Below are 19176 nucleotides of genomic sequence, written 5' to 3'. Positions count from 1 at the left end.
TGGGGTGAGCTTTAACTTGGGAAGGGAGCTGCAGCCTCATTAGACCCATCCTTCCACTAATAAATGCACAACAATCAATGAATTGCACCCATGAAATAGGGGAGGATTCAATAAACAATAAAAGATAGAGTCAAAAGATTGAGTATTGCTGAGTGGTAGAGTGCCTGTCTAGCATGAGTGAGTGTGGGTTCTACCCCTAGTACTGGAAAAACAACCCCACAAACATGTTATTTTAGGATTTTGAAGTAATTTCATACTTATAACACAATTGCAAAAAATAATACAAATGTGTCTTTTATAACTGTGGTACAATAACTAAAGCCAGAACCCTAATACTGGCATCATTAACTAACCCTAAAAGCCTTTCTTGAATTTCATTTGCTCCCTGACATCCTTTTTTCAGGATCTTACACTACATTCAGTTGACATGATACTTTGGTCTCCTTGATTCTAGCACAGTTCTCCAGTCTTTCCTTGTCATTCATTTTTTTTTTTCCTCTACTGGGGATCAAACTCACAATTTTGCACTTGTGAGGCAGATGTGGTGCCGCTGAGCTAAATCCCTGGCCCCTTCCTTGTCATTCATGCGCTTGGCATTTTTGAAGAATTATTCGGTGGCGCTGACCAAAACGACTTTCTAGGGTGACTGAAAATGCTGTCCAGTTCCAGCTTGACAGCCATTAGCTAGATGAATTTAACATTTGAAATGTGGCTAATGGAGCTCAGGAAGTGACTTTTAAATTTCATTTAATTTCAATTGAAATAGCTGCATGTGGCTAGTAGCTATTGTACTGGGCAGGTGAACTGGCAAATAGCTCTTATTTGTCTCCTCCTTTAGGTTATGATTTTTTTTTGTTTTGTTTTGTTTTTGGTACTGGGGATCGAACTCTGGATCTTGCACTTGCAAAGCAGGTGGCAGCACCACTGAGCTAAATCCTGGGCCTGGTTATGAGTTTTTGATAAGAATAACACAGGCATGAATTTGTGCTCTTTGTCTAGATTTTTAAAAGTTGTTGACAGGAGACAAGGAGCCACCCAGGCCAGGAAACTGGATTGTTTCAATCCCCTTCAAGGTTCAGCAAAGACAGAGGTTACAACTGCATTTGCAAATTGGTCTCCACATTCCCAACAGTCCTCCTGCAAGAAATAGATATGAGGCCCCTGGAGGCAAGGCAAGTTGCAGGCAGTATCACTTCTTCAACAAATCAACATTAACTCTCTTGTCCATGAACAAAGTGGAGCTGGCTCTATTACAGCTGAGGTGTGATTTAGAGCACCTTGTAAATACCACAGGTTGTGATACATCTACAAGGCCACCAAGTACAGTAATTAGAAGGATAAGTGTTCTAACCTCAATCTCCCAATGATTCAGTTTGGAAACACTGGTTTCAGAGCCAGGTCTGTGATCTTGGGGCCAAATTTTTTATCCCTTCTCTTAAAAAATTGTAATAAAGTATCTATTTGCAGACATTAGTTTTACTCCCTGTTGTTGAGATTTATATAACCAGAGGCAGGCAACATGGACTCTCTCATTTTGGCTCTGTTAGATGAACACCATTAAGCACCATTAATCTGTCCACAAAGCCCATTCACCCATGTGGAGAGCCATCCATGACATATGTTGTGTGTATCAAGAATTTGTTCTTCTTGCTGCTGTATATAATTCCATTTTGTGAGTACACCAGTTTGTCTCTTTGTTCATCCTGCTGGTGCACATCTGGACTGCTTCCAGTTCGCGTATTATGAATAAATCACAAACATTATCTAGTGTGTATGCTTCTGGGTAGAAGTATATCCATGAGTGAAACTGCCTGGTCATAGGGTTAGTCTGTGTTTACTTTGGTAAGAACTGTTCAACAGTTTCCCTAACTCTCTTTATCGCTTTTTAAAACAGGAAGACTAAACCTACTCTACCTGGTTATTGTGAGAATATTTCACGGACCTTTAGGTGTAAGGCTTCAAATCCTACATCTGGAACACAGTGGGCGTTCAGTACCCGTTGGCCTTTGCCCCAGGAAGTGTTCTCTAGCCAAGCAGGGGAAAGACTGGTGGATGGTAAGCATCGCAGAGGTACCTGCCCCAGGCCCTTGAGAAGAAAAGGCCTCTTCCACACCGCACTAACTGCACCCAGCCGTGTTAATCCGACCTACCTCTCCTGCTCCCCCGCAGGCATCAGGCATTGCCAGACTAGACACTCAGGCCCCTGCCACCTTTGAGGCCACATGCCTGGCTCTGGAAACTCGGGAGCAAACGACATGAAGACCTTCTCGCTCTAAGCACGTGGCTGGAAGTAGGAGTTGTTTCTCCTGGGAAGCAAAGTAACGAATTCCAAGCCCCTGATGACTGGAGAAGGGCAGCCCTTTCTGTTGCTGGCTGGACCCTGGACTTCCGCTGGCAATGGCTCCAAACGAAGAAGGAAAAAAATAATCTACTCCCCCAGGCAGCACCGCCCATTTGCGCGCTTCCAGGCCCGCCCAACACTGCCAGAGGCCCGCCCCCCGCCGTGATGCCAATCACGCGCGGCCTCGAAGCCCCGCCCCGCCCCCTGCCAAGGGTTGGGCGGCCCGGCCTCGCCCCGCCCCTCGTCCTGGGAGCGCTCGTCCACCGCGGTCCTCTGGTCAGCGGGTTGTGGCGGCCGTAGGTAAGGTAGCTGCCCCGACGCTTGGTCCCCTGGGCTCTGCGTGCTCCAACGCCCTTTGCGGAGGTGGGCTGAAGCAGCCGGAGTCCAGGGGCACTCAGTCCGCCAGGGCGCTTAGGGGGTGGGGTGCACTGCGGGCCTGGAGGGGGACGGGACAAACAGGACTCCGGGACCCCGAGCTTGGGAAAACTGAGGGCTCTGCCCATTGCGTCCAGCGTCCGGAAAGACGGGGGATATGGCCCGGGGCGCTTGCTAGAGGTCGAAGGGAAGGTTGGGCCCGAAGGAGATGGAATGAGCTCCTTCCGTCGTCCGCAGGCCCGAGGTGACCCTCACTCGAGGCGGAACCGGGTGCGCCGACTTGTGGCGGGGCAGCTTGGGAGTAGGGCCTCTTCCTGCTCCCGCGTAGTGACTGTTCTCGGCCGGCCCTGACACCTGCTCAGAACGGCCTCCTCGTGTCCTGCGGGTCTTGGTCCCGCCCAGGAACCCGATCCGAGGCTTGGAGGCCTGTCCCTCGGGAGGGTGGCTGTTTCTTTCCACGACGCGCTCTGTTCAGAGATTCTTTGGGCTGTCAGGTCGGAAACTTGGCCACTTCAGAACTCTCCACCACCTCCCTTTTTATGAGATTGAAAGGAGGTTCCAGGTACGAATGGAAATGAAACAAATCAAGAACAACTTTCTTTGTATGGAAGCCATAAAACTTATAAAACATCTTGGAGGACAGTTAAGCTACCAGGGAACTGAGGCTAACGTTAGTGGACGCGGGGTAATGTCCTCAGCACTGTCCCAGACAATCTGCATTTCTGCCGAGAGAAGAGACTAAATTTTGCGTCCTCCCAGGTCCACCCTCACCGACCCATCCCCACCTCTGCGGTGACCTTGGGCCCTCCCTGGACTTGAATGCAGGGGGCTATGTAGCTCTCACTTGCTGCAGGGGCCTCTATGCCCTGCAAGGTGTATGCCCAGCTTAAAGGAGGCAGCAAATCTTGGGTCCTGCATGGACCCTGACCAGGTATGCAACTTAGTATCACTCCCCGTCTTCTGAGGCTTTTTCAAGGGTTAAGTGAAAGAATCTTAGGGTGAGCCCTCAATAAAAGTGAACCAATTGTGGGCTTCCTTTTCTTTTGGTGGGCCACTTGACCCCCACCACTACCACCTGTGCCTTGAGGGGTGAGACTGGGTGGGCCGCAGCTGACAACATCTGACTTCCTCTTGCTACCTTCTTAAGTGCAGGGGGAAGAGGAGAAAGTCTTCATAGACCTCCACAGAGTTGTTCTTTGTTCATCTCCTGAAGACTTGGAATACCCCCACCTCCCTGAACACCTGACTTCTTGTCTTACTGGCGGTCCTACCAGGAATGTGGCTCCTGGTGGTTGACAAAGCAAGTCATGCAACACAGGGCTGAGGCCACCAGACAGGACTGTTGCCCATCTCCCATCCGGTGAGGGCCTGGCCCCCTGCAGTAGCTTGTAGACACTTTCTACCCAGTAATACTGTCCCCTGTAGGTCTCACGCATGCTGACATCCACTTGGTCCCCTCTTCTCAGTCTGCCTCCTTTCCTACCCCACAGTACTCTTGGAATCCAACAGCATCTTAAGCTTCACTTGTTTAAAAATGAGCTCCTGAATTCCCTCTTCACCAAACCTCTTTCTTGCTTCCATGACTGATAAATGACATCTTCCTCTTACCCAGGGGCCAGGGTTCTTTCCTGTCTCTTACCTATCACATCCACCAAACACCAGGAATCACTGCCCAGTCTCCACGGCTATCTGACTATACTTCTCATGTCTCCCCTGCTGTGGCCTTCCTGACATGTCTCCCTGCTCCCCACCCTTGTCCCTCTGTAGTCCTCACAGCTACTGGGAGATTATTAGGCCTCAGATCCTCTATTCCCTCAATGGCACCCTGTTTCGCTCCTTATAAAACCCATATGGGGTCAGGGATTTAGCTTAGTGGCACCATGCCTGACTGGCAAGCACAAGGTCTTGAGTTCGATTCCCAGTACCAGAAAAACAACAACAACAAAAACAAAACCCATAGTTGTTTCCTACAGCATTCTATAGGAGTGGCCCATGACCACCGTCTTGACCTTGACTGTTGGCTTTTTAAATGTCAATGATACTGCCCTGCTTTCTATTGTCTTAGGACTCTGGCATTTTCTGTGGCCTGTACCCCAAACACCAATCTTCTCAGAGCTAAATTGTCCTAGCTTAACGCCACCAGTTGAGAGGGGCTCCGTTGACCACCCAGTTAAAGCATCATGCCCTTCCCAGGGCTCTGTCTCATTGCACTGCTTTATTTTTCTTAGAACCTGTGTTACTTTGTGGAATTCTTATTTAGGTCTGTGTTCACTGCTCCTTCCCATCCCATAGACTATACATTGGATGATAGCATAGACCTTTCCGTCTTACTCCCTGTAGCACTCCCTGATGGGGATGCAAATGAGAAACAAGCAAACACGTCTATAATTGCAAAATGTGGTAAGTATTAAATAAATTATGCTTGCTTGTATTTGAGGCACTTACGTTTTTGTGTCTGAACTACTGGATTGTCAAAATAAGCCATTTGAAGGAAAAGCCTGGAAGATACTGGTAACTGGCCCTGGGTAACCCTATTAGTTCCCTTGGTGTAAGAACGTATATGTAGTGGGCTTTAATGGTGGGCTGCTGTCGCATTCCTGATCCCAAAAGAGCTTAGTTCTTTGCTCTTCCAGTTGCTAGCAAGACTCTTAATTTCTTGGTACCTCATGTTCATCTCAGCCACTGTTTTTATTTTATTTTATTTATTTATTTTTTTGTATTGGGGATTGAACTCAGGTCTTTGCACTTGCAAGGCAGGCCACTGAACCACTAAGCTAAGTCCCCGGCCCTCTCATGTTCATCTGTAGAGCAGGATGATCCTATTATTATCACCTCGGGCTGCTTTTTCCTTTCAGTGTATCCGAAGGGAGCAACATTTGTAGGCAGCCGGCTTTACATCTTGACATTCAGCCTTAGGGCCAGGGAGTTGGGGGGACCCGTGCTTTCATGGGCACAGCAACTTGGGCACATGCAGACCCTCACCTTGCATGTGTGAGCGACACACACAGACCCTTCCCAGCACTGACCAACCTGCACGGAGAAATGGACTCTACATCTTCTGCATCTAACTCTGCTCATCAGTTCATTTTTAAGCAAATCCTTTGAAAGCCTCTGACAGTAATAGTATAGGATGTTTAAAGAAATCAAAGATTACAGAAAAAAAGCAAAAATTCCAAAAAGTTTAAAAATAATTATTTTTCATGTGGTGCCACTCCCAACCTTGTAGCCACGTGTAATCTCTTTTCTTCCAGTCTTTCCCTCTCTCAGTCCATATACCTACATAGAGTGAGTCCTCTCTTCAGAAGCTGAACAGCCATGACCAGCGCTGAGGAGAAAACTTACAAGTTTATCTGCCGCAATCATAGTAGTTTTTGCCGTGTTGATGTTCTGGAGATTCTCCCTTACCTGCCCTGCCTGACACCCAGTGACCAGGTGAGCCAGGGAAGTGACAGCTGTCACTCTTCTGGGATCAAGGCTGAGGAATCCCAAACTCAGCTCTAACCGGTTCTTTATCCAAGCTAGGGCCAACCCCTTCCTCTCCTTTATCCTGTGTCTTGCTTTTTGTCATTGCTGCTTTTCTACCTTTTAGGTCAAATGTGGTTTGGGGTGGTTTTTTTGTTTGTTTGTTTGGTTTGGTTTTGGTTTTGATTTTTGAGACAGGGTCTCACTATGTAGTTGAGACTGACCTGGAACTCACTATATAGCCCAGGCTGGTCTTGAACTCACAGTGACCCTCCTGCCTCAGCCTCCCAAGTGCTGGGATTACAGGCCTGAGCCACCACACCCGGCTTTGGGGTGTTTTTTTTTTTTTTTCTTGCCTCACTGACTCCCTCTTGTGTTGTTTTGTGTAGTGATCAAAAACATGGCAATAGCATCCTGAGAATTCCTGGCTCTGATTCTTTTACTTCCCTTAGTTCCAAGAGACTTCTCATTCCTTCATCTCTCTTGTCCCAGTCCTGCTCAGTTTTGATTACATTTGTCTTGGGACCCTGTCCTGGCAGGGAGCCTCAGGAGAAGTTCTCAACCTTGAGAACTCACATGTGCCAGATTGCACTTGCCCCAGCAGGACTTGCTGCCAGCCTCTTGGGTAAGTGAAGTGGCAAAGTCCCTCCCAATTTTAGTTGCTCTCAGCCCATGGGACACCTGTGTGCCAGCAGGTCTCTGTGAGCTCCTTGAGGGACTCAAAAGAGCCCTGTCCTCATGTGGCTCAGGAGTGCTTTGCTTCCAGTGTGTGTTCCCTTTTCTGGTACCAGGGATCAAACTCAGGACTTTGCACTTTTGAGGCAGGTGCAGCACCACTGAGCTAAATCCCTGGCCTTGTCACACAGTTTCCTTCTCTGCTCATTCAAACCTTTTTCTGTGCTTTGGGTGCTGTCTAAACCCAAGGCTTTTCTTGGATTAACTGGGCTGGAGCTCTGCCCCACTGCTATAAAATCTCTGCTACTTCTGCTAAGTCTCAGTGTCCTCATCAGTAAAGTGGTGATATCACAACATTAAACGAGGTGATTCCTGCAAAGATGTAGATAGCACAGGATACGTATGGTCACAGCTATTTCACAATAGCGCTTTTGTTGTTGCTCATTGCTCTTCCTCACTCCATGCTTGGTCTCTAACCCTAGCCTCGTTCAAGTCCCCGGTCTGGTTTCAGGTAGCTGCTGTTCTCTTTCTTGTAGCTTTCTTGGTGGCCCTTAGCAGTGGCCCCCTCTTGGGTGGGGAAGCGGCTGGAGCTGAGGCTACCAGGCTTGAGCAGGGTGGCTGTGCTATCTTCCAGGATCGATTGCGCGCCTCCTACTCGCGCCTGGGGAACAGGGACACACTATGGGACCTCTTCAACACCCTCCAGCGGCGGACAGGCTGGGTGGAGTCTCTCATTGGGGCCCTGAGGACCTGTGAGCTGAGTGGGCTTGCTGATCAAGTGAATCGTGTATACCAGAGCTCCCAGCCTTCTGGTGAGCTCCCTGCCCTGCCTCTTGGACCCCTGCCTGCTTCAACGCTCTCCTCTCCCACTCCCCTCCCCTGTCCCTCCTGCTCTTCTTGTCATCCCGCCTCTCGTACTCCCAGTAGCAGACACGCTGGGGTGCATGTCCCAGGTGAGCCACTTATTAGCTGTGTCCCCTTGGCCAAGTTCCTTAATTTCCCGGAGCCCTGCCTGTCCCTTAGAGCTGTGGTAGAGACAACACAGGTGGAGCCTGCTCCATGAGCACAGGAACTTCCTCTCATGTTTGTGGCTATGGTCTTTGCTACCCACTTTTCCTCATTTCCGCTCCTGTTCCCTCTCCTCCCACCCATGTATTCATTCTTCCTCTCTCCCCTTGTCTTCCCTTCCTCTTAGTTTCCCTGAGAACATTCTGGTCTCCCCTTTTCTCAAGGCACATGGTGCCGGGGATTTGGCTCAGGGGTTCTGCCGCCTGCCCTGTAAGCGCAAGGGTCTGAGTTTGATCCCTGGAACAACAACAACAACAAAAAAGAATGGATGATCAAGGCACGTGGTTAATCCTTACTCCTCCCATTCAGTGCCCCCATCAGCCCCAGTACCCAGAGGGGATTTGATGGGATGGGGTCTGAGGAAGGGACACAGGAAGAAAAATCAAGCCAGCTACTTATAGTTCAGACTAGAGGCAACCCCAGGGACTGAGGTTAGATCTGCAGCTTTGGAACACCCCATGTTTGCTTTTGTTTCCGTTTTCCCTGCTCCCTTCTTTGCTAACTGGGCCTTTCATTTATGGAGATTAACAGTGATCCTTCTAATACAAACAGCTATGGTAAGGCCAGGGGTGGGTGGGGGCCGGGGCCAGTGAGGGGTGACAGCCCCGAGGAGGAGAAATCCTGGGGACAGAGAGCGGGTGACTGCTGATACAGCCCAGGTGGTGACAGGCCTGTGAGCCACTCCCCTTCTGCCTTCCCCTCTTTGCCACCGCTCCTTTCCCAGCTTCTCTCCCTCACACTGCTGTCCCTTCCCCAGTCATGCTTGTCACAGATACATCTCACATCAGGTCAGTTTTTGGACATAGGGTGAGAACTAGGGGCCCCAAAATGCCAGGCCTCTCCTATCTCTGGGAGCACCCTTGTTTCCTTATTGATATCACTGTATTTCTGTTCTCCAGGGACTCCACCCCGGGTCCCAGGCCCAGTGGACACACCGGAAGTTCCTGCTGAGGTTCCAGCAGCCCGTAACTCTGGTGCAACCCACAGCATCCCCCACAATGGCTACCAAGAGGAGCTAAGTTACCCCCAGCCTGTCCAGGACACCCAGACACCAAAGTCCCCCAGGGAGGTATGTCCTCAGTCTACCTCGGGCCTCCTGCTTTTGTGTTCCTATGTGCCAGCTTCTGTCCACGTTCCTCCCAGAAGCCCTCTCTGCCCTTATAAGCCGTGCCTAACCTCTGCTAAGAACCCCAGGGCTCCGTCAGTGGAGAGATACCCCACCCACTTCCTGACTACTGTGACAGCTCCACAATTCTGCCTTCAGCCAGCTGGGAAGCCATATTATTGAGGTCTTTACAGTTGTCCCGTGAGACATTGAGCTCGGTGGAGGAACCTGAGGAGTGAGCAGGAAGTCATGGGTGGATGTTGGGCCTGTAATTATGAGTAAAGTGTGGGAGAAAGATGAGCAACCCTTTTGAGACATGACGAGTGGACCATGGGTGTGCTGAGTGGGCCATGAGGTGTTGAGCTGTGCACTGGACTGAAGAAAGGGCTCTGTGCAGAGGCCACAGAGACCTACCCATAGGTCCTAATGGGATGTGGTTTGTTTTTTAAAGTGCTGGGGATGGAACCCAGGGCCTCATGTACACTAGGCAAGGGCTCTACCACTGAGCTATACCCCCAGTGACTTGGTCTACTTTTTCTGTGGTCAGAAGGTCTGGCAATGACCAGAAACACAGGCTCTCTCGGTTCCAGGCCTCCTACAGGCCACACCCTGTGAACGTGGCAGTTTGTGGGGGCAGCAGCTGTTTCATTCACTTTCCCTCTTGCAGAGTTCAGAGGCGGTCCCACAGACACCCAGTTTGGGGGCCATCCAGAGGAGGCCCAGTGGATCCTCGGAGCTCTCCTCCAACCTGCTAGCCCTCAGTCCGACCCCCAGCGGACATCAGGAGCAGAACCCAGAACCGGGCAGCACCCATGGGGCAGGTATGCATGCAGTGTGGCGTTATGGGGCCTTTCTGACCTTTCAGGTGAGTGCTAGAATCAGAGTTCCCTCTAGGGCTTCCTTGAGAAGGAAGCAAGGTGAGAATAAAGGGTATTTGTTACCTCAGGGAGCAACCAGTTCCTTAGTGATTATACCAGTTAGTTAGCATTTGCTGTATAATAAAGTCCAAAAATATGTTTAGTAGCTTAAAATACAGTCATTATGTAGCACGTGGCTGACCCTGCTGGGCATTTCTGGTCTTTGCTGAATTTTCTCACATGTACTCACTGATGTATACCTATGCTCTGCTTCTGCCTGTTGTCTGGAGCACCTTTGTTTGCTTCTCTATAGTCACCCTCCCGGCTCCACCTTCCTTCCTCTCTCTCTCTCTCTCTCTTTTTTTTTTTTTGCAGTACCGGGAATTGAACTCAGGACCTTGCACTTGGGAGGCAGGTGCAATGCCATTGAGCTAAATCCTGGCCCCTCTCTTTCTTTCTTTTTTTCCTTCCTTCCTTCTTTACTTGCCTTGTTTTGTTTGTTTGTTTGTTTTTGGTACCAGGCATTGAACTCTGTACCTTATGCTTTCGAGGCAGGTGCAGTGTGACTGAGCTAAATCCCTAGCTCCGTTTTTGTTTCTGTGGTCCTGGAGATAAGCACTGGGCTACATCCTAGCCTTTTAAAAATTTTCATTTTTGAGATGAAGTTTCCTACATTGCCTGGGCTGGCCTTGGATGTGCAATAGTCTTGCCTCAGTCTCCTGAGTAGTTGGGATTATACACATGTGCCACTATGCCCAGTGGGTCTCTCTTTCTTTAGCTTATGTTGTGGCAGTTTGGCAGAGCTCTGAGTCAGAGAGAAAGATTGAGAGAAAGATAAATCCTGAGGCATTTGCTCAAGACTGGTAATGTCTCTCCTGTGCTGTTCTGCGGGCCAAAGCAAGTTATAAAGCCAACCTAGCTCAGTATGGTGATGCACATCTGTAATTCCAGCAGCTGAGAGGCTGAAGCAGGAGGCTTGCCATGAGTTTGGGGCCAGCTTAGGTTATATAATGAGCTCAAGACTAGCCTGAACTACATAGTGAGACCCTATCTCAAAAAACTAAAACAAAGCAAACAAACAAAAGCCACTCTAGAATCAAGGAGTAGGGAAACCAACTCCATCCTTAGATAGGAGGACCCATGAAATCACACCACAGTGTGTGTGTTATTGTACAGGTGGGTGTTGCTGTACATTGCTGTATAGGTGGGGAAGAGAATTAGGGCCATTTTTGCACTCTGCCGAAGGGACCCCACAGGGATCAGTCAGGGCCTGGAGGAGGGGGAAGGATAGTACAGGGTTGGGCCAGCTGTTGGTAGGGGAGCCTAAGGTACAGCCCTACCTGAAGGGGTCTCCAGTTCCCAGCAAGTCACTGAAACATCTTATCCTCCAGAGGAAGTATGGTCTTTCTTAGCCAGTGAACTGGCTCCCACACCAGACCCCTTAGGGTTGTATAGCTGCCCACCCTGACCTGCCAGGCTGTTTTCACCTCACACTGGTGTCGATCATCTCTCATTGGCCTGGGACAGCCACTGGCACATGAACAGTTAAAGTCTAGGAGAAGCCACGGTGCCCCCATTCCTGTCACACACACACACCCACTCCTCACCCCAACCCCACCAAGAACCTGGATCCCTTTCAGGAGGTCCTCCTGTGAGTCGTGCAGGCAAAAGGTGCTATGATTTCACATGTTCCTGAATGCAGGTCCCATGAAATGCTGAGCATGAGATTTAGGGGAGGGGACCTCAGGCATCTCTTTTGACCTTGTCAGCTTCAGGGTCTTGTGTGTACACATTTGGTTTCATGGAGAATCCTGATATCTCCACCTTTGTGGACTGTCACCACCTGATACTCTGTGGTTTCCCAGGTCAGATATCCCCCAGGGAGGCCCTGTCCTTTTCTCTGGGGGCTGGCCAGCCTCTGGTGCCTCTTGAGTGGTCTGAATGGCTCTGCTTGAGTCATCCTGCTGTCCCTTGCCCTGATCTAAGATTACTCCTGCACAGGGAGGCAGGGGAATTGCAGTGAGGGCAACATCTGGGATTCCACCAGGCTAAAGAAAAAGTTAAAAGGGCAGGAACGGGCGCCAGTGGTGTGTGTCCCAAGTAAGAAGAGAAAAGGCAGACAAAATAATTAATAATAATTAATAATGACCAAGCTTCTGGGTTACTCTTATGACTGGACAGACTTGGGGCTATAGGTCAGGGACAGAGGGCAGCTATGGAGCCTTCAGGCCTGAGAGCAGAGACTGGAAGTTCCTCTGTGGGCAGGAAATTTGAAGGTTTGGATGCAGTAAGGGGCAGTGTGACCTGGGGTACAGGTACCTTCTCCAGCCCTGAGGGTAGCAGTCCTTTGGGGTTGTATTTCTGTCTTCCATACCTGCAGGCCCAGTCTCCAGCCCCACATCACCAAGAGGACCTGTGTCTCCAACTGTCTCCTTCCAGCCCCTGGCCCGTTCCACCCCCAGGGCGAGCCGCTTGCCTGGACCCTCAGGGGCAGTGGCAGCTGTGTCTGTTAGCCCCTCCTTTTCCTCTTCTCCCTCTTCCACTAGCTTGCCTTCTGCAGGCAGTGCTGGTAACCAGGCCAAGGCCTCCATCTATCCCAGGGTGGTACCCACAGAGGTACCTGCCAACTCTGTTACAGCCAGCTCAGTGCCTTCTGCCACCACTCTGAAGCCTGTGGACACTGTGACCTCCAGAGTGCCTGCCAGCCCAGTACCTGCTAATGTGCTCACCAATCCAGCACCATCCAAACACGCTGGCCTAAGGTCATCCAAAGTGCCCACTAGCATAGTGTCCACCAAGGCACCAACCAGCACAGTGCCATCCATTGGGAGCAGCGGCAGAGCCAAGGTGAGTCCTTCCCTCCCTAGCAATGACTCACATCCCTTCCCCCTGGAGAGCCTGTCTTTTGGGTGTTGTCCATGAACCCTTCCCAATCTCCACCCTGTCTCCTGCCTGGACAAGTCCATGGTCTCTCCCTGAGTGTGTAGGAAGAGCTGAGAACCAGCCCATCCAAACCCCACACCATGCCCTGTGGGAGGGATCACAATCATGCGACTGTGCACCAGGCCAGTGAGTGGGAAGGATACTCTGAAGGAGGCCATCACTGCTATGCCCCTCTTCCCTTGGAGTGGTCACAGGGGCTTGATCCCCAAAAGGGTGACCTTGGGCATTATAGGCCTGTTGAATTACAACTTTATGCCCTGGCCTGGGAATGGGGCCAATTCAGCCTGCCTTGTCTCCTTGCCACCTGAAACTCCTTGCAGTACTCTCCTTTATTTCTCAGGAGATGGCAGAGGCTCCAGTACCCACAGCTACAATTGGAGGCAGCTCACCCTGGCCAGTCAGCAGCTCTGGGAACCTACACTCTGCACCAGAAATGAGCAAGCCCGGGGAGCTAAAATCCCGGGAGTACAGCCAACCATACTCCGGCTGTTCTGCAGACCTCGCCATCAGCCCCAGTAGCTCCCTGGCCTCAGAGCCTACCCATGGCCCAGAGGAGAATGAGTATGTGTGTTTTGGGATCCATGTGGCTGAGGACCCCAGTGCCAACCTCATGGCTGGCAACCCTGAGCCACACATTGTCTTGCAAGAGCAGGAAGAGGAGGAAGAGACCAGTGCTGGATGGTCAGTGCCCTGGACTTCCTGGCTTGGAGCAGCTGTGGCAAGTGCACTCCTAGGTGTGCTCCTGGCAGTGCTGTACCGGCGGCGCCCACTCCAGTGAAGGCTTGGCTTTCTGCACCATGTACCTGTGCCGTACCATGCACTCATTTCACAGTCTACTTTCTCCAGGCTGGGAGGGGCTGGGTCAGAAGGGAGCTCAGGGACTGCAGGCTGGAGGGGGGCTGTGGTCTGGCTTCACCCCACCCTGGGTGCAACCTTTCCATCTTAGTTCATGCTCTCTGCTTGTCGCTGAAGCTCTGGGAAGTTCCCAGAGCTTGGGACCTCACCCACCTGGCAGTGAGGGTTGTCACCTGATGTGCCCCTGAGTTTTCCCTGACCAGGCCTCATCCCTTTTTGCCTACGCCTGCAGATCAGGAGGTGCCACTAGAGAGCACTTTGAGTTGTAGTTCCTCTTGTGCCTAGGCCCCAGAGGCTCAGTTGCAAATGTGCTGACTGAGAACCCTGTAAGACCTTGCTCCCATCTACAGCAGTCCAGGCTGAGGCTGTGGCACTGGACCTGGGGAGCAGCTGGGTGGCAGGTGCTTCAGGTTCCCTGCACCTCTCCACTGCCAGGCAACCCTGGAGGGAGGTCTTGAGGTTCATGTGGACCTTGAACTCAGAGGCAACTGCCAGACCCACAGAAGACATCTGGAGCCCCTCCCCAGCCTCCCCTCCCCTTTCCTGGTCACTGTTCTCTTTGGCTTCCTGTATGGGTTTAGAGTAGGAACACTGAGTGGGCAGAGCTCAGGCCAAGTTTAAACTTCAGGTCCAACCTTTCTGGGCTGTGTGGCCCTGAGAGATGCTAAGACTCTAGTCTTGTTTCCCTATGTGGACAGAGTCTCTACTCTTCCTTCACGAGGCTCTTCTGAGATTGAAGTTGCAGGTAATTGGCCAGGACCTGGCTCAGGGGTGTGACCGCTGAGCATCCTCTCACTTCCCTCTGTCCTTGCCTGGGTTTGAGAAGCAGAATGCACTGAGATAAGAGTACACTCTGCGGCGACACAGCTCAGCCTGCATCCTGCATTCTGCTGTGCCTCTTGCTAGCTCTGTGGTCTCTGGCAAGGTATTAACCACTGTGTGCCTCACTTTTCTCATCTGTTAAATGGGGGAGAGTATCTCCTGGTGTTGTCACGAGGATTAAATGAATTTATCTATGTAAGTCTTAGAATGAGTCTTGGCATTAACTGAGGGTTGGATGCATGTTGCTATCAGTATTAAATGCTGAAGACTAGAGCCCTCAGCTAGAGGTAAACCCAGACCCCACAGCCTCTCCTACCTTCTATTTGCCCCTCACTTCACCTTGTGCTCTGGGGAGCTGTGGGAGGTTGGCATGACCTCTTGAGCAGCAGAGAAGAATGGGGATGAGGGTGTCCCCCTACCTCCATACGTGGGATGACCGGCCACATTTACATCAGAAACACACTGGGCAACTAGGGATGTCCTCGTGGCTTCTTCTTAGGTAGCCTTTGCTGGACAAGTGGTAGGCATAGGAGCGCTCTCTACTTCTGGGCTCTGAAAGCAATAAGAGCAACAGCCCTCGGTGACATCAGGAGTGGGCTCCGGGCAGCTTCTCCCTGCACTGCCCTAAGGGACTTCACTGACCTAAAGACCTCTACTTAGGAACCTCAACCCACATTGCAAACCCAACAGTGGTACTGTGAGTCCAGGAGAAGTCTGTCCTCATGCTGTCTGCACCACTACCCATTGTCTTTGCTCTTATCCCCTGAGCTTCCTGTCCTGTCCCAGGTACAGTGCCAGCCAGGTCAGTGAGCAATTCACTAGGGTGTTTGTTTTACTGTACTATCCCCTGAGGTAGATACATTTTGAAAAACATATATACCTCAAGAAGGTAATAAGCAGCCCCAAGGAGTGTTTCCAAAATGGTGGGGTTTCTACCTTGGTGAGTAACCCTTGGAAGCAGTGGTTGGGTACAGAGAGGGCTGAGGGCCCTCCCAGCATTTTCACATAATGGCACCAAGAAGTCCTGACTGGCCTGCATTTAGCAGTAGCCCCATCTCCGTTGTTACCAAATGGAAGCCTCTCAAATGTCACCTTAAAGCAGGGGTGGGCATTGGCCGGCGTCGGGTCTCGGGAGATCTGTGTTTAGATGTGGATTTCCCCCAGTGACCCGGGGGAAGGCTGGCATAGGAGGGAGTCAGGCAAGGAATATATAGGTCTAGGTCCCTGAAGTCCCTTAGGGCAGTGCAGGGAAAACCTGCCCGGAGCCCACTCCTGACCTCACAGCCATGGCCTGGATGGGCTGGAGGCCAGAACTCAAGGAAGGGTCGGGGGGACCCTCTACCCACAGTGGGTCCTGGCCACACATACCTGGGGGCTGGAGTAAGCATGCTGAAGCTTGTGATGGGTGGGAGGGAGCAGTGCCCTTCTAAGCCAGTCCTTTTTTCTCTGGCTGAAGCATTTCCCTCAAGGAAAGCTGACTGCTTCTGCTGCACTAGGAAGCACCTGTGGACTCTGCTTTGAGCAACTGAAGCCAGAGCACCCTACTCTCATCTCACTTCCCTTAGTGGTTCTTGGATTTGGGGAGCTTTTTAGTCAAAGATGAGGAGACACCCTCTACTCTTCCAGGCCTCAAGTCATTTAATAACTTTCTTTAAGAAACAATTACACACAGCTTTCAAATACACACAAAAGTAGACTAAGAACAGTCGTGTGCCCATCACCTAGCTTCAGTAGTCTTGGTCATTGTGTTTGTCCTTGTCTGCTCTTCCTTTTTCTATATAGGTTCTTGGTAAAAGTCAGAATGTGAAGGGTTCAGAAAGCCAGAGGGCAGACACAGGTTGGGGGGATTTTGTGCCTGAGGCCCTCTGTCCTCTCCCAGGGCAACAGTAACAACAAGGCATCTTTCTCTTGGTTTCTTGGCTTCTGTGAGTGACACACCTCTCCTTGAACTGGTTGTGTTAGCTTTTAATGGCTGTGACAAAATACCTGAGAAAATCAACTGAGAAAAGTTGTATTATGGTTCATGGTTTCAGTCCATTTCTCTTAGGCCTGTGGTGAGGCAGAATGGAGGGAGGAGGCGGAGAGTGTGAATGAAATTTGCCTTTCATGGGCCTACAACCCCAGTGACCTACTTCTAGGCTCCACCTGCTAAAGTTTCCACAACCTCCTTCCACCACCACCTCTCTCCATATACCACGTAGCTAGAAATCCATCAGTGGATTAATCTCTCGAGGAAGTTAAAGCCCTCTTAAACAAATCCTCTCCCAAAGCTCCACCTCTGAACATTGCTACCTTGGGGACTAAGCCTTCAACATATGAGCTTTTGGGGGACGTTTCAGATCCAAACCAGCACTGGACCCTGCCTTAGGAAGAAAAGACCACAAGGGTTCCTACCTTGTTTAGCTCCTTGGGGACAACCAATGACAGGTTGCTTCACTGCGCCAGGGGCTTCTGAGGCCCTGGCAGCCCCTCCAGCAGGCAGAAGTTCCCTGTGGTTGGAATGGCTTGCACTCTGCAGTACATCTCCTCCTTGAAGCTCCTAGGAATGGAGCCATTTGGGCCTTGAGGTTTCACACTTCACATGAATGTGTTGACAGCTGCGACCTCTCACCCCAGCCTTGAACACAGATGCAGGGTTCTTGGTCTAATGCATGTGCACCGGAATTGATATCTCTCCGTGGAGGACACCCACATGCTCCCCTGTGCTCCCTTTCCTGTTATTTTCCCTTTCAATGCTGCGAAGTTCACTCCAATGGTCACTGTCCATTCCTTACTCTGTTGCTGCTACTAACAACAAAAAATAATTGTTGGGTGTGGTGGCATATGCCTGTACTCCCAGCACTAAGGAGGCTGAGGCAGGAGGATCATCATGAGTTCCAGGCCAGCCTGGGATAGTTTGAGGCCAGTCTAAACTACATTAGGAGACCCTGTCTCAAAAAACAAACAAACAACAAACCACTCTCAAAATCCCAATAATAATAATAGGAGCCAGCACTTATCCCATTCCTTAACTATGTGCCAGGCAGAATACCAAGTGCTTAACATACATCAGCTCATTTAATTTTCAGAATTACCCTATGAGCAATATCATTATGGACCCAATTTACAGCTGGTTTACAAGACAGGAGGGAAGGACTGAAGGAGGCAATGACCACTGGTCCCCAGAGCTGGATGCTTTTTATGTCCATGAACCTCAGCTGACCTACGTTGGACTGTCTGGAGCCAGGTACACCATTTAAGATTAAATTTTCATGCCAGGGATTTAGCTCAGTGGTACCACGCCTACCGTGAAAGCACAAGGACCTGAGTTAGAGCCCTGATACTGAAAAAAAAAAAATCATATCAACACATCCCTGCCTAACATGCCAAGATCTGCCACCTGCTATAGTAGTATAATAACATTCTGTAATTAATATAGTCTCAGGGATGTCATAACAATAGTGTTATAATCATCATGTGTGCCCATGCACAAAGCTCTCAGGCTGAGTGAGATGAGGTAGTGGCCACAAGCCCAGAACATCAGGCAGGTCCAAGGCCAAAGACAAGGAAGACACTATGGTATGGACAGGGGATGTTCACAATGTGTGTGACGCATGGAAACAGGCTTTCAAATCATTCTTTCATGCAATTATATAGCAAATATTTACTTTATACCCATTGTGTGCTAAACATTGAAATAGATCTTAATGACAGAATAATAAAGCAAATGCTTAGTCCCCTCCCACCAGCCAGTGTCTCTAATACAATAGAGGGTCCAACCAAGTGCCTCTGAGTTGGGGGGGTGGGCAGGAAGAAGGAAGGACAAGTGATATTTTGATGAATTATGCACCATTAAAAATTATAATAAGTATGTGCTCGCTTTGGCAGCACATATACTAAAATTTGTAAGTATTAATCTGGAGGTAACATCACATTTTAGACCCTATAGGAAGTAAGATTAAATGTTGATGGAAATATGAAGCACCTGAAAAGTATAAATTTTGGAGAAAGGTAAATTGCAGTGTGAATATATGTGTCTCCTCAGAATTATGTTGAAACCAGCCCCAAGGTGATGGTATTAGAAGGTGGGGCCTTCAGGGGTGATTAGATTGTGAAGGTGGAGCCCTCACTATAGATACTGAAAAAAAGGATTTCCAGAACTGCTTCAGAATATGGCAAGATAGACATGATAAGTGTATTTGAAGCAAGGAGTTGTATTTTAAGGGGAGTTAATGGCAATGTGTCTTTTACTGTAATAAATTTTTATAATTTAGACATTTACTGTGTACTTATTTTGATCATAAAAAAGAATCTTTGAAGCAAAGAATCAGCTGGTCCCTTGATCTTGGATCTTCCTAGCCTCCAGAACTGTGAGAAATATATGTTTCTGTTTTTTTTTTTTTCTTCTTTTTTTTTTTTTGTTTTTTTTTTTTTCTTCTTTTTTTTTTTTTGTTTTTTTTTTTTTCTTCTTTTTCTTTTTTTGTGATACTAGGGATCAAACCCAGGGCCTCATGTGTGCTAGGCAAGCACTCTACCACTGAGCTATATCCTCGGCCCTTTTAATTTGTGGACAGCGCCTCATTAAGTTGCCTAGGTTGGGCTCAAACTTGTGATCCCTTTCTGCCTTAGACTTTGGAGTAGCTGGGATTACAGGGGTGCAGCCACCATATCCAGCATGAGAAATACATTTCTGT

At 49.7% G+C, this 19176-nt stretch overlaps 1 protein-coding gene across 11 annotated transcripts; it reads left to right on the top strand.

The window, feature by feature from the left end:
* Window positions 1-2563: 2563 nt before the first annotated feature.
* Window positions 2564-16235, top strand: Mavs (mitochondrial antiviral signaling protein). Of its 11 annotated transcripts, XM_033761207.1 has the most exons (10): window positions 2585-2641; window positions 3476-3647; window positions 3864-4076; window positions 5009-5116; window positions 5968-6148; window positions 7488-7665; window positions 8821-8990; window positions 9694-9847; window positions 12264-12730; window positions 13167-16235. In XM_033761207.1, the coding sequence occupies exons 5-10, from the start codon at window positions 6032-6034 to the stop codon at window positions 13602-13604; spliced, it is 1524 nt and encodes a 507-aa protein (XP_033617098.1). In that variant the 5' UTR covers window positions 2585-2641; window positions 3476-3647; window positions 3864-4076; window positions 5009-5116; window positions 5968-6031; the 3' UTR covers window positions 13605-16235. The 11 variants fall into 11 exon arrangements, with proteins under 11 accessions (XP_033617099.1, XP_010609279.1, XP_033617100.1 ...); XM_033761208.1 differs by lacking the exon at window positions 3476-3647 and having other exon boundaries at window positions 2564-2641; window positions 3869-4076; XM_033761209.1 differs by lacking the exon at window positions 3476-3647 and having other exon boundaries at window positions 2566-2641.
* The last annotated feature ends 2941 nt before the right edge of the window (window positions 16236-19176 follow it).

The sequence above is a fragment of the Fukomys damarensis genome, unplaced genomic scaffold (assembly GCF_012274545.1).
Source record: "Fukomys damarensis isolate Sample0158 unplaced genomic scaffold, DMR_v1.0_HiC HiC_scaffold_7, whole genome shotgun sequence".
NCBI lineage: Eukaryota > Metazoa > Chordata > Mammalia > Rodentia > Bathyergidae > Fukomys > Fukomys damarensis.
The sequence above is the reverse complement of the archived record's forward strand: the minus strand, read 5'-3'. Positions and strand labels throughout refer to the sequence as shown.

Coding starts and splice junctions, on each gene's coding strand:
- Mavs (XM_010610977.3), top strand. CDS start 6,032: ATGACCAGCGCTGAGGAGAAAACTTACAAGTTTATCTGCCGCAATCAT. Junction 6,149..7,487: donor GCCTGACACCCAGTGACCAG/GTGAGCCAGGGA, acceptor GCTATCTTCCAG/GATCGATTGCGCGCCTCCTA. Junction 8,991..9,693: donor CACCAAAGTCCCCCAGGGAG/GTATGTCCTCAG, acceptor TCCCTCTTGCAG/AGTTCAGAGGCGGTCCCACA.